At 47.4% G+C, this 14,320-nt stretch overlaps 1 protein-coding gene and 1 long non-coding RNA gene across 7 annotated transcripts in view; one reads left to right on the top strand and one right to left on the bottom strand.

The window, feature by feature from the left end:
• The window catches only part of LOC131512814 (uncharacterized), a 1,446-nt gene extending 1,197 nt beyond the window's left edge, over window positions 1-249 (top strand). The window contains exon 3 of the long non-coding RNA XR_009262321.1: window positions 91-249. This is a non-coding gene — a long non-coding RNA (uncharacterized LOC131512814). The remainder of the gene's footprint in view (window positions 1-90) is intronic.
• RUNX1 (RUNX family transcription factor 1) overlaps window positions 1-14,320 on the bottom strand; it is a 259,589-nt gene that overhangs the window by 54,776 nt on the left and 190,493 nt on the right. For all 6 annotated transcript variants that reach the window (XM_058731931.1, XM_058731932.1, XM_058731934.1 and 3 more), the window contains one exon: window positions 13,305-13,409. In XM_058731931.1, the coding sequence (XP_058587914.1) occupies window positions 13,305-13,409 (105 nt within the window). The remainder of the gene's footprint in view (window positions 1-13,304; window positions 13,410-14,320) is intronic.

The raw sequence follows: 14,320 nt of genomic DNA on the forward strand, positions 1-14,320 counted from the left end.
ACAGATGCCCCCTCCCTCCCCCAGCTTCCCAGTCCTGGGCCTCCCCGGGACGGTGGGCTGAGGGCAAGGCCCCGGGCTCTCCTTCTCCAGGCCGGAAGACCATGCCTTGGAAATGTACCTGCTCCTAGCAGACATCAAGTCAGATTCCGAGAAGCCGACAAGGACCTTAAAATCGTCAGATCGTCTCTCCCGCTCTGCAGATAAGGAAAGGGAGGCTCTGGGAGGGGAAAGCGGAGCTTGGTGCAGCCAGCCAGGGCCAGAAGCTGCCTTTCCCAGGCCAGCGGTCTTTCCACTAGGTGGCCGCTCCCTTGCCCAGGGCTCAGGATTCCTTTTACAGTTCAACCGAGTGGCTCCCGAGAAGAGCCCAGCCCTGGAGACTCAAATTTCAGCAGTTTCCAGTTCTTTCTGCCTGCCTATTTATTTTGAGACTGGCTGAATCACCCAAGGAAGAGAACGAGTTTCTCCCAACCTGGTCCTGGCAGCCAGTCCGTGAAGGAACAGGACAGAGAACCGGCCTCCGGAGCCTTGGAAGAGTCTCACCTCTGAGCTGTTGCAGATTTGACTCGTCCTGGGAAACTGGCACGGAGGCCCAACGGTGTAACATGTCACCTCCCTGAAATCGAATCCAGAAATCTCAGGCAAGCAGCATATGTAAAAAGCCATGGGCAAAAAAAAAAAAAAGGAACAGGGACTCTACCAGGAACTCTCTTCCCAAGCCTTTCACCGACAGAAGCTAGAATTCCAGAATCGTCGAGGAAAGGTGGCATTTGGTTTCGGAAAAGAAATACATCTTTAAAGTAAATGCAGCTCTTTTAACTGTTAGGGTTGCTGCTTTTAGCTTCCAGTGTTTTTCAAGGGTATATAGTAGTAAGTAAAGAAAATAGGATATTCTAATGGCAAAAAGTAAAATTCCTGACAGTACGGATTGGCAGCTGGGGCTGATTTGAGCATCTCTATTCCTTTTCTTTTTTTTTTTTTTTTTTTAATTTTTTTTTTTTTTTTTACATTTATTTATTTTTGAGACAGAGAGAGACAGAGCATGAACGGGGGAGGGGCAGAGAGAGAGGAAGACACAGAATCAGAAGCAGGCTCCAGGCTGTGAGCCATCAGCCCAGAGCCCGACGCCGGGCTCGAACTCACGGACCGTGAGATCGTGACCTGAGCGGAAGTTGGACGCTCAACCGACCCAGCCACCCAGGCGCCCCTCTCTATTCCTTTTCTACACGTTTCTTCCCCTCGGTTCTGAAAGGCCTGATGAAACAAAATCTACCCTCAAAAAAACAATAATTATTTAAGATCCCTGAGATTTTTGTATAGTAGATACAAAACAATAATCAATTTTTCTATTATATTTTTCTATTATTGCACTATAATCTATTAGATTTCTATTACCATCTGAATACAATTCATCTGAAATAGTGCTAGGCAGTAGACAGCTCATATGATTATTCCCATCTTATAGATGACCCCGTGGAAGCTTCTAGATGTTGCCAGGCACACAGCAGCATGAGTGCTAACATTCAGTTAAGAAACAACTAAATTTCGATAAAATCTCTATTTGGAAAAGGACCACTTCTCTCCAGGGCAATCCGGTTAACAGGATTTTGCTTCAGTGAGGAATGAATTGTTGAAATCAGTTCAGTATTTGGAATTAATAGTAGATAGGGTGGAAGGTAAAAGAGAAAAAAAGCCCTTATTGAATTGTATGCTGGGGACCCAATCTGCCAGGAGTTTTTAAAAAATAACTTGGCAATGGGGCGCATGGGTGGCTCAGTCAGTTAAGCATCCGACTTCGGGGGGCGCCTGGGTGGCGCAGTCGGTTAAGCGTCCGACTTCAGCCAGGTCATGATCTCGCGGTCCGTGAGTTCGAGCCCCGCGTCAGGCTCTGGGCTGACGGCTCGGAGCCTGGAGCCTGTTTCCGATTCTGTGGCTCTGGGCTGACGGCTCGGAGCCTGGAGCCTGTTTCCGATTCTGTGTCTCCCTCTCTCTCTGCCCCTCCCCCGTTCATGCTCTGTCTCTCTCTGTCCCCCCAAAAAAAAAAAAAAAAAAAAAAGCATCCGACTTCGGCTCAGGTCAGGATCTCACGGCTCGTGGGTTTGAGCCCCATGTCGGGCTCTGTGCTGACGGCTCAGAGCCTGGAGCCTGCTTCAGACTCTGTGTGTCCCTCTCTCTCTGCCCCTCCCCTGCTCACACTCTGTCTCTCTCTGTCTCTCTCTCTCTTTCTCTCAAAAAAAAAAAAAAAAGAATAAACATTATAAAAAGAAAGTTTAAAAATAAAAACTAACTTGGCAATGGCACTTATTTGGTCCCCAGTTGGGCAGAATTCCAGTAGTTTCCCTTGGTAAAGGCTAAGGGATGAAGGAAAGGGACCTGTGTCCAGGGCATGTGCTAATATTTAAGGAGCTCCTCTGTGCCAGGCTGTGCTATCATCAATCTGCCCAAGACCTCCCTCTCATAGGGCTATCACCCTCCTGGTTTTACACCCGAGAGGGCTGAGCTTGGGGAGGCTAATCTGATCATGGAGGAGAGGCGGGGTTGAACGAAGCAGCCAACTCTCTAGTTGCCAACCCCCGCTCTAGCCTGCCTCTCAGGCACACTCCTTTCACCTTCACACCCTCCAGCAAGGCAGGTGTCGCTAAGCCCATTCTTCAGATGGGGAGACTGATGTGCCACTGGTCAGTGGCAGGGATGACACCTGAAGCCGGGCTGGTCCAGCTCCAAATGCCTCTCTCCCTCCCTCCGGCTCAGAGCTCTCTGCTCCGTTTCTGAAACCCGGGGTTATGCCCTGTTGGCAATGCTGGAGAGAAACAAAAAGATGTGACTGTGTGCAGTTCTCTGTAGCTCTTTCAAGTGAATGAATTGGAAATATCACAAAACCACTTCAAAGCTAAGTAAAAATAAGGTGATCCCGGGAACAAATCCAAAAGGGGCCATAAATGCATACAGTCCTTAAGGATTTACTTATTTCAAAATATTTACATTTTATCTCAAATGACCAGAAGACTGACTTCTAGGCCACGGTGAACAAAAACAAAAACAAAACCAACCAAACACATAGATCAAGTGTTCGACATTTCGGTAAATGAAAGAATACCGAAAGACTTCCATAACGGTCTCAGCTTTACTGAATACTGGCTTTAGTGGAACCTGAGTATATGTAGATCATGAAGTAACAAACTAATGTACTACCAATAACTTACTTTATAGGGGTCTAGGGAGTTGGCAGATTAATTCAATCGTGTTCCTTAAAAAAAAAAAAAAAAAGAAAAGAAAAGAAAAGAAAAAGAAAAAGAAGGCAAAGAGAAAAGAACTTTGCTTTGGGTACCTAAATTATTTGTTTTTAGTTTATCCCTTCTTTATTGTCAACTTTTCATGGCAAAAACCCTTGAAGACAGCTCAGTTATCAAGGACAAGCACACTGAAAGAACAGAACCCAAAAATTGCAAGTGAGCCCGAATGAACTTAAATACAGATCTAGGGCGAGGGGGTGGCTTTTACTTATTTAAGCTGAACTTCTGGTTTTTGCTTTGTTTGGTTTTTTTCTCTGTGATGATGGAGTTCTAGGAGACCCACTGGATCTAATTCTTACTTGAGGACTTTCTTGGCTACCTAGCTTACAGGACAAAAACCCCAGCCTTCGGGAAAACTTGAGCAGAGTTTTGTTTGTCTGCTTTCTTTTCTTTTTTCTTTTTTTTTTAACTTTTATTTATTTATTTATTTATTTTTTTATTTTTGAGACAGAGAGAGACAGAGCATGAACGGGGGAGGGGCAGAGAGAGAGGGAGACACAGAATCGGAAGCAGGCTCCAGGCTCTGAGCCATCAGCCCAGAGCCCGTCGCGGGGCTCGAACCCACGGACCGCGAGATCGTGACCTGAGCCGAAGTCGGCCGCTTAACCGACTGAGCCACCCAGGCGCCCCTCTTTTCTTTTTTCAATAAATGTTTTTATTTACTTATTTTTTTGAGAGAGAGAGGAAGAGTGAGTGAGCAGGGAAGGGGCAGAGAGAAAGGGGGACAGAGGATCCTACGCAGGCTCTGTGCTGACATCAGAGAGCTCGATGTGGGGCTCGAACTCATGAACCCTGAGATCCTGACCTGAGTTGAAGCTGGACGCTTAACTGACTGAGCCACACAGGCGTCCCTGTTAGTTTGTTTTCTTTTTTTTTTTTAATTTTTTTTTCAACGTTTTTTATTTATTTTTGGGACAGAGAGAGACAGAGCATGAACGGGGGAGGGCCAGAGAGAGAGGGAGACACAGAATCGGAAACAGGCTCCAGGCTCCGAGCCATCAGCCCAGAGCCCAACGCGGGGCTCGAACCCACGGACCGTGAGATCGTGACCTGGCTGAAGTCGGACGCTTAACCGACTGCGCCACCCAGGCGCCCCTTTGTTAGTTTGTTTTCAAAACGAAAAGCGGAAGTGGCTGGTGTACGAAAAAATTCTAGATCTGTCCCACAGTCAAGAAGCCGATCTGATAATGTGTGCGGCACGGCCAAACCCAGTCCATCCACAGGTACAGGTCCACGTGCCGGCCTTGGCAGTGGCATTCACGGAGCTGGGGCCCACCTGTTGCTGTAGCACCCGAGGTTACCAATGCCCCAGCTCAGGTCCCCTCACAGGGCAACTGGATGCCACCCACGGACCTCGGCCGAGCTACTCCCCTCAGGCCACAGGGTCAGTGGGATGCTAACTGCCCCACCACGCACACCTGGAAAAGTCTCCAAGTCTGTAGAGTGGGAGCACCAGGTCATCGAAAGGTGCCACTGAATGTCTTTGGGGGGAAATGAAGAAAAGCCCTACAAACAGATACCAAAATATCAAAAAAACGCCAAAACCCAAAAAACCAAAAAACCAAAACAAGTCTAGAAGGACACGATGGTTTAGGGTGGCTGAGCAGGTTTCCTACGCCTGCAAAGCTTGCCTGTGGCTGGCGGGTCCAGGTACCCCGGGAGGAGAGCTGCCTTCCTCTGGGGCAAGGATTCAGATTCCAGGGGCCTCTGGCACACTTTGTCGGTTTTCTAGAACAGTGCGGAAGAGCCTGTCCTACAGCCCTGTCATGCCTATATTGAAAAGAGCCCACAAGTTAGATCTCAGCACCGACTTGCGATGTTACTCAGACAGGATTTTTCCCCTGGAATTTTTCACAAAGTTCAACATTTGGGAGCAAGAGGGACTTGGGAGCAACATTTTACCCAAGAGGGACTTAGGAACAGTGCCCGGAGTGTTTCAAGGGTCCATAAAAGTGCCAGAAAAGAAATTTTGCTGGGTCTAAATACAAAAGGAAAACTGAAAAAAAAAATCAAAATTTATAAATGTTTAATTAAATGTCTTAAAAAATGCAGCATGATGGCGACTTCATGAATTTTTAAACTGAGGATTCTCAAATATTTTTTTTTTTTGGCTTAGAGTTTTCTCATAGCCAAAGAACTCTAAGACCAAATGCAAATAATTGCTCTGTCTTCTGAACACTTATTGTGGGCCCTACACGTTCCACAGAGGCTGTCTTATCCAGCCTCCCAGCCATGTGAGGTTAATAAAGCCACTGTCCTTGTTTTATGGAGGCTCAGCCTCCCCTCCCTCCCCGGTATGGTCACCTGCACAGTTAGCAAGTGAGGATATGGGGATCTCAGCCCCTGATTGCACTCACCTTGTTCATGGCAGTGAAATCGGGGCTGAAGGTAATAAAACAAGTTACCCACAGCCAGATAATTTCAAAAATAAATGACAAAATGGGGCGCCTGGGTGGCTCAGTCGGTTAAGCGTCCGACTTCGGCTCAGGTCATGAGCTCGCAACTCGTGGGTTCGAGCCCCGCGTCGGGCTCTGTGCTGATAGCTTGGAGCCTGGAACCTGCTTTGCATTGTGTGTCTCCCTCTCTCTCTGTCCCTCCCCTGCTCGTGCTCTGTCCCGGTCTCAAAGCTAAATAAACAATAACAATTAAAAAAAAAATGATGAAAGCTCTTTCAAAAATTTACAGAAGGAAAAAAAACCACAATGGTATCCAACATATCACACATGTGGGTGCATGTGGATATGTCCGATGTCACACAAGACGGAGTCTCCTTCCCCCAGGGAAGGGGGCCCAGAGACTCGGCCTCGAAGGGGCCTTGCTTGTGTGGAACTTAGGGCTCTGTTTTTCGGACAATATTTTGTTACCCCTTCCAAGTGGGAGCTAATTTAGAGATTATCTCATCCCATCGCCTGGTTGGTCAGTAGAGGAAAGTGAGGAAGAAAGTACCTGAGATAATTGCTTGAGGTCACATCCACTGGCCCGATGGCGTCATCGTGAAACCCAGGTCCCCCGTTCAGGACCCAGAGACCTTTCTATATGTTTTAAGATTAAGAAATGGCAGCCTAGAGAGAGACAGATTCTTTTTTCTCCTTTTAGCACTTCATATAGTAAATTCTGACAAGGGCTGTGATATATTAGCTTAGATCTTGACCTCACTGGGGTGAAACTCAAGACAGTGCTTGGGTTTACAATGGCCTCGATGGAAAGAGAAATCCAAGGTAATGGTCTAAATTTCACTGCCTGTGAAATTCCTCTCTCCTCTTTCTCCTCCATTAGACTGTGAAGGTACCCAGATCCTGTCCTGGCATTCTCACTGGTACCTGGAAGGGATTTTTGCCCCTTCCTTTCTACAGCAATGTAAATACCATCTAAAAAATCTTAGTAACCTTGATATAAAATAGAGCTAGTTACCAAGAGGTCATAGGCCTCCCCGGGTCTTGGGGGGCACCGAGGAGGGATTATCCCTGTTTCCAGGGACAGAAGCATACTTTTCCCGGGATCTTCCTCTATTCCCAGTTGTCCAAGGGACCCTTTTGGACCTGGGCCTGAATTAAGTCCATCGAAAACTCAAGGGTCAGGGAAATCTTCATATAAAAGTCTTCTTAATCTTGCTTCGTACTACTAAAAATAACAAGCAGAAAGAGGTTCTAAAATTCATTGGAAACACTTAGGCACATCATTATTAATCCTTGAAAAACTGCCATTGCTAAGTCTTGGGGGTTGTTGGGGAACTTAGCACATGAGAATTACAGCACCAGAGAAAGTCACCCCAGAATGTCCATCGTAGCACCGAAATGCCTCTCAGAGTGGGGGGGGGAGGGATATAAGTCAGTAGAACATTTCCTCTTCTTTGACCCTCAGCCTGTCTCTTACTTTATATCAGAGTGGGAGGGAAGAAGAGAGCCTTATTTCCTTTTTCTTTTGTGGAGCCAGATTTCATCTAGAAAAAAAACTGAGGTCCAAATCTGATATTTGAAAAATCCAGAGGATTAAGTAGATCACTGTTCATTAACTGGAAGAAATGCTTAAGCAGTTCTGAGCAAACAAAGCAACTGTAGACGGATAACTGCAATCCTGAGCTCACAGATCTATAAAACTGCCTGGCCTTCCACTAACCATTTGGTGGCAAATGACACAAATTTTCATCTTTCCAGAGGGCTGCACCCGTATATCTGGACCTTCCGGGAAGCTCTTTGCCAAAGGTGGGGGGGAGGGGGCACAAGACTTGGACTGTTCAAGTGATCATTTTGTTACATTAAAACAATTCTGTTTTAATGTTTCTTTATTTTTGAGACAGAGAGAGAGGGAAAGAGAGCAGAGCATGAGCGGGCGACAGAAGGAGGCACAGAATCTGAAGCAGGCTGCAGGCTCTGAGCTGGCAGCACAGAGCCCGATGCGGGGCTCGATCTCACGAACTGGGAGATCCTGACCTGAGCTGAAGTCAAACGCCAAACCGACTGAGCTAGCCACCCAGGCACTCCTCATTTTGTTACCTGATTCATCTTTCCTGGAGGTCCCTGCTTCACGTCCGTCGCCAAGCAGACCCTGGTGACAGACATGGAACCAACCCTCGGTACCTGTGACCACGTGGCCGTTCACCGGGTCCTGCCCCGTGCCCCAGGCTGTATTGCATTACAGCCTCATCCAAGGGTGAATGCGGGTTCCCTTCCTGTCCAATGACTGCCAAGGCTATGAGGCTCGGCTTTCTTGAAGACGGCTGTATTTGAACCAGAGTCGGATTGATACACTCTCCTAATAAAAAATTTCTGAAGCAGAAATTTCAATACAATGAAGCGCAAGGAGGGGTTGGCGCGGTTCTTCAGAACAGACCGTGGCGGCTGCGGATGGCCGCGTCTGGGCTGTTTCGTTTCAGGTCTCGCTTACTGACCCTGTGACCTTGAGCGAGGGATGTCTCTTCTCTTTGCTTCCACTTCCTCACCTGTTCTCGCAAAGATTAGATCAGTTGATCTACGGGAAGCCCTTTGAATGGCGTGGGGCAGACAATCAGCACTAAGTGTTAAAGAAGGCTGGTGCCCCAGAAAATGGCATTTTCCGAAGTTTTTCAGGAACGGCTCCACCTAGCTCTCTGTTATTGTGAATTCCAAGCCAGCACAGCAGTTACTGTGAAGGACTCCTTTAACCTGAGGGCAGGTGTTGTCCCAGAGATGGCCAATATTTGTTTTATTAATCTTTTCAATTTTTAATTAGGTTGCTCAATGTTCCAGAAGTTAACAGCTATCTGGCCAGACAGGTAATGGCTTGTGACATCAGAAGGACTCTCCAGTCCGCATCCCTGGGATTCCCACCCCCTGCCCGTCGGGTCACTTAGGGTCCCGGCTGCTAACTCTCCTCAATCTCTCCTTAGCAAAATGTCTTCCTCCACGGCCCTGGGCCGCCACACAAATTATTTAGTCAAACAGCTGCAGAGAATGTGCTTCGGTATCTCAGGATTATCATATCACAGATCCATGGGCTCGAGCTAGGAGTTTTCATTAGATCCCCTCAAATATAAAAAAATACATCAAAAACAACTCTCGAGTCCCGTTTTCCTGAAAAAGCCGGTCGCCCTGTCTCTCCCGCGTAACGAGAAGACTTTTTCTTTCAACGTGTTAACAAGCCACAAAGTGTGGTTCTGTCTCTGTCCTGGAAATGTACCGTCATTTGCATAACAAGCCACCCAGGACTGTTGCGTCTGTGTACTATCTACATACGGCTGCTTGCAAGAACCGGTCCCCACAGAGAAAATGCCTGCGGACAGTGCTCTTTCTCCATCATAAATTTAACTTTTCATCAATTGGTAATTTCTCTCTTAGTCTGACATGAAAAATAAATCTCACGGAGTGTGGAAAAAAACAAACCCCAAGTTTTGACTCACTAAGTGGCAGGTCAGTTACTGCGAAAGAGCAAATAACCGTCTGAAGTGAAAACGGTTTTCACTTCTCTCCGGAATACACTTTTCTGCTTCGCCACCGAAGTGGCGGTACCTTCGCCACCGAAACCCAGGAAAGTGGGGTGGGAAGCACCAAGTTATCCCTTTGGCCTAGGAAACAGTCGGCTGTGGCATGCTCTGTAATTCATAGTCCTTTTCTTTCTTTTCTTTCTTTCTTTTCTTAACGTTTATTTATTTTGAGAGAGAGAATGCATGAGCCGAGGAGGGAGGGGCAGAGAGAGAGGGGGAGAGAGAATCCCAAGCGGGCTCCACGCTGTCCGCACGGAGCCTGGCACGGGGCTTGACCTCACGGACCGTGAGATCGTGGCCCGAGCCGAAATCAAGAGTGTGACGCTTAACCGACTCAGCCACCCAGGCGCCCCCACTGTTCTTTCCTTAATCACCTGAGTGTCAGGTTGAGTGAGATAAGCTTTCCTTCGGGTTCTTTGCATGAGTGTTTCAAGTTAAAGGCCTCCATGCCCGCAATGAAGCACCACCGTTTGCCCCTTTCAGACCATCTTACAGCTGGGATGAACGCGAGAAGCCCTATGAGCTATCGCCTCATTTAAAACACGAGGGTGAGAAGCCAGTTCAGAGACTTTGGCATAGGTGGTGGACAGATGGCCCAGGTGGATGAAGAGGTGAACGGACAGGTGGACAGGAGAACAGGATGAGGTACCAGGAGCCCCTCATTCTCCTCCTGCCTTATTACCAACTACTTTTTCTCAACCAAGGCAAATCATTTCATGTCTCTGGGACTTTCCCTTCTCTCTGAGGCCACGAGGCCCGGAGGCTCTCTCTCTTCAGCTCCCCCGCTCTTTGATGCCGTGAAACGATAGAACTTTTCAAAACGATTGTACTTGTCAATGCCAGGGCCACTTTGCCGTAACTACCTACTGGAATATCATTCAGCCTTAATAAGGAAGGAAATGCTGCCATTTGCAACAACATGGATGAACACAGGATATCACGCTACGGGAAATAAGTCAGGCAGAGAAAGACAAATACGGGCTGATCTCACATGTAAAATCTAAAAAAAAAAAAAAGAGAGAGAGAGAGAAGAACTCATGGAAACAGAGAGCCGATCAGTGGGGGCAGGGGCAGGGGATGGGGGTAGAATGAGTGCAGGGAAGTAGGCAAAAATGGTGAAGGGGTACACGCTTCCGGTTGTAAGATGAACGGGTCCTGTGGATGTAACGGATAGCGTGACGACTATGGTTGACAATACTGTGTCGTACAGTTGAAAGTTGCCAGGCAAACAGATCGTAAAAGTTCTCAGCATGCACACACGCACGCACACACTATTTGAGTGGACGGATCTGTTAACTCATCTTGCCGTGGTAATCATTTTGCAATATACACGTACATCGAATCATCATGTTGCAAACCTGAAACTTACACAATGCTATAGGTCAATGACATCTCAATAAAGCTGGGGGAAAAAAAACACCCAACTCTGTTCACTTTCTCATTAAAAACAAAATGGCTGCGAGCAGAACTTCATCAAAAAGTAGTTCCCACCTTGAATCGAGATGTTCACATAACGAGGAAAACAGCATACTAATATTAGCAGTGAGGGGCCCCACCCTTGCTTCCTGGGTGAATAGAAAAGTCAGCATTACTCAAGCCCCTCTGGGAGTCTGTGTGCATTTAATTCTTCTTCTAGAAGACCTTTGTGAAATGCGAGGCTGTCTACTTGGGACTGTAACACCTCTCTATAGCATGCTTAGCGCCTCCCTTTTCATTTTTCCTAAGACCCCAAATTCCATTTGGCAGGAGAGACGCCATAAAAATGGATGCCTCTGGAGCAAATCCTTTCTGTCTGTTCAAAGAGCGCTTCTCAATCGTGACCGCTTTCTGGAGTTCTAAAACAGCAGGGGAGTCAACTGTATACACAGGCAGGCCCTTACAATAGCATATTTTCCCCTCCGGCTGCCAATTCTGAACAGTCAGAGCGACCATCATTTGTTTTTCTCAAGTTCAGCCACCTGGATGCTTCTTTGAATGTTACAGGAAATACAAGCAGTGGGGCAAAAACCTGCCCTTTTTTCTGCATGAGAGAATAACAGAGGTAGAGGTATATCAAGGGGTCACCTGGTTAAAGCTTCTTCCTCTAGGCAGGTCACCGTTTGAACGGTCTGAGTCGAAACTACTGTTTCTATTTTTTAAAGACAGAGATTCTACAACCACCCGAGTGAGCCTCTCTCACGACTTCGCGACCCCCCGAGTCATTTTCCTGACACCTCACAGCCGCCTGCATGCCCCCTGCCCCCCAACCCTGGGCTTTGCTCAAATCTAAGCCTGCTTCCTCTTTGGTCCTCTACAGAGAGCCAAGGCGCCTGCTGGGTGTTTCTGTTCCGTTATTGATATGACAGGGTCACTATGAGTCTTCAGTTTGCCACGCCTACTTTGGAAACCTACGAAGCTGGGTTTGGCTGTCACTGTGTGGTCCTGTGCCTGTGGCCTGGCTGTTCAAACACAGACTGGAATCAGGGGGATGCCACCAAAGTCCCAGAGTTTCCTGAGTCTGGGCATGACCCGACAGATGGTCTCCGTGACTTCAAGAGAAAAAGCGGAGAGGCGGTAACCGAGGTCAGAGATAAAGGGAGTCACACGGAGCAGGCAGACTGCACCCAGGCGCTCCTCGTGAATGGAATGCCACATCCTGGGGGGCTCTTCCTGGCGGGTGTGGTTTCCCTGTGGGGTTCTTCCCTCTCTGGGGCACTGAGAAAGCTAAGGCAGCACATGGGATGGTTCTATGTGATCAAGACACTATGAGGCACGAGTTGGGGTGAGCACGGGGTGACCTGTAGAGTCACGCCTGGGGGCGGCCTTACAGCCCCATGAGCACCCCCACAACGAGAAAGGCCCCTGGAGGACAGCCCTGCCGAATAGCAGCCACAGAGGCAGGCAGGGAGCCTCTCCTGCGGATGGACAACGTCTCCCGAGTTCATCCTCTGTGCCAGGCACAAAGCGTTGTCTCTTCCTGTCTTATAAAAGCGGCCTTCACTATTATCTCCATTTTGCAGATGAGGAAACTGAGGTCCGGGGAGGTTCCATAACTTGCTGGAGGCTTAAGCGCCTGAACCAGAACTCCACTTGTTTCCCCCCCGGCCCAACACCCCCAGAACCCAAATTCTTAACCAGTCCGTTTTACGACCTCGCCTCCCCGCGTCTCAACCTCCAGGCATAAGCCCTGTTTTTGAATCTCTCCCACCAGAAGAGACAGTACTCATTTTCCACCCCGGGGACCTGATACGGTTTGGAGGCATGCAGATGATGGGTAGAACCCAGCCTCCGGCCCGGGGAAGGGTGTGGTTCTGGAAAAGAGTGTTACTCTTGTGTTTACTCAAAGATAGTCATTAAGTCACCGTGAAAACATCTTTCTGCAGACTAAACAACCCCACTGCTTTTTAAAAAAGCTTTCCTCACAGGAGCTATTTCTTTTTCTTTCTTTCTTTCTTTTTTTTTTTTTTTTTGGTACCGTCTTTCTATATTTACTGGTTTTCCCCCAGGAATTCTTCTGCCCTCCCATTCTCTATTTTAATCAATCCTGTAATAAGATTCTGATCTATGCCACAGAAAAGACATGGTCATTTTCAGAGTTTTCATCTCTGGCCTTAACAAATGAATAAAAGGCCAGCATGGATAGTAATCACTACTTGTGGTCCACTCTGACCCTCAGGCTTTTTTTTTTTTTTTTTTTTTTTGGGCCACCCCTGCAGCTGGCCATTCTTCCATTTACTGTTTGTTTCTGATACTGTTGAACTTCACCGTGTATTTGAGGGACTAGTCCTTAGTGTCATGCAGCCCCGAAATGCTTCCAACACACATTTGACTCAGGCTGATTTGCTTCTGCCTTCTAAGAGAATGCTTTAAAAGGAGCCCAGTGCTCAGAGACAAACTTTGACGACTGTCAACGATAAAATTCTCTCTCCCTGCAGGAGCCTCCTATCCTTCTCTGACACAGGTTTTAGCCGCATTTGAGCAACGTCAGTCAAACCCAAGGATTCTGAGATACCCTCTCTGGTGCCTCAGTGTCCCAGCCCAGAGGTTTGCCAGCCCCGAGCAGGGGGCCCACTTACTTCGAGGTTCCCGGGGTCCATCCACTGTGATTTTGATGGCTCTGTGGTACGTGGCAACTTGTGGTGGGTTCGTGAAGACCGTGATTGTCAAAGTGAAGCTTTTCCCTGTTGGAACACAAAAGAGAACACACAAAACAATGAGGTGATGGCCTGGATGTATCCGCTGGGTAGTTGACCATTAATTTATGCTTTCCAGCCATCAAACTGGAAAGGTGGCACTTCTTGGGCACAAGTTGGTGGTTTTTCCAACACTCCCTGGAGTTTGGCTTTGCTTAAATTCCAGAATGCACACCTTTGGTATTTGTGTAAGATGTTAACACTTTGCATAGTTACACGGCTTCCGTTTAATCATCAATAAAACAACACAGGATCAAGAGAGATTCAGCTTTGTTTTCTTTCAAGCCAAGACTCCAGGGAACATGGGATCGGATTGGCCGCTATCCACTCCCCCAGAGCTGGTCCCCAAGGAGTGAAAGAAACTGTATCTATCCATCTTTCCTTTTTTTTTTTTTTTTTTCCAATATATGAAGTTTATTGTCAAATTGGTTTCCATACAACACTCAGTGCTTCATCTTTCCTTTTTAACATTGATTGCTTGCCCCTTCAAGGATTGGGAAAGACGGAGTACTTGAGTTTGGGAATAGGCTAAATTCAAATTATTCTCTCTGTATTTCAAAGACACTAATTGCTGGTGGACTTTAAATATTATTATTATTAAAAAAATTTTTCTTAACATTTATTCATTTTTTTTTGAGTGAGAGAGAGAGAGAGAGAGAGAGAGAGAGAGAGTGTGTGTAAGTGCAAGTTGGGGAGGGGCAGAGGGAGAGGCAGACACAGAATCCGAAGCAGGCTCCAGGCTCTGAGCGGTCAGCACAGAGCCCGACACGGGGCTTGAACTCACAGACCGTGAGATCATGACCCGAGCCAAAGTCGGACGCTTAACTGACTGAGCCACCCAGGCGCCCCTAAATACTATTTTTAAATGCTGGATGCTATTACAGGTACTCATGGGATTG

This window comes from Neofelis nebulosa, chromosome 5 (assembly GCF_028018385.1).
Source record: "Neofelis nebulosa isolate mNeoNeb1 chromosome 5, mNeoNeb1.pri, whole genome shotgun sequence".
NCBI lineage: Eukaryota > Metazoa > Chordata > Mammalia > Carnivora > Felidae > Neofelis > Neofelis nebulosa.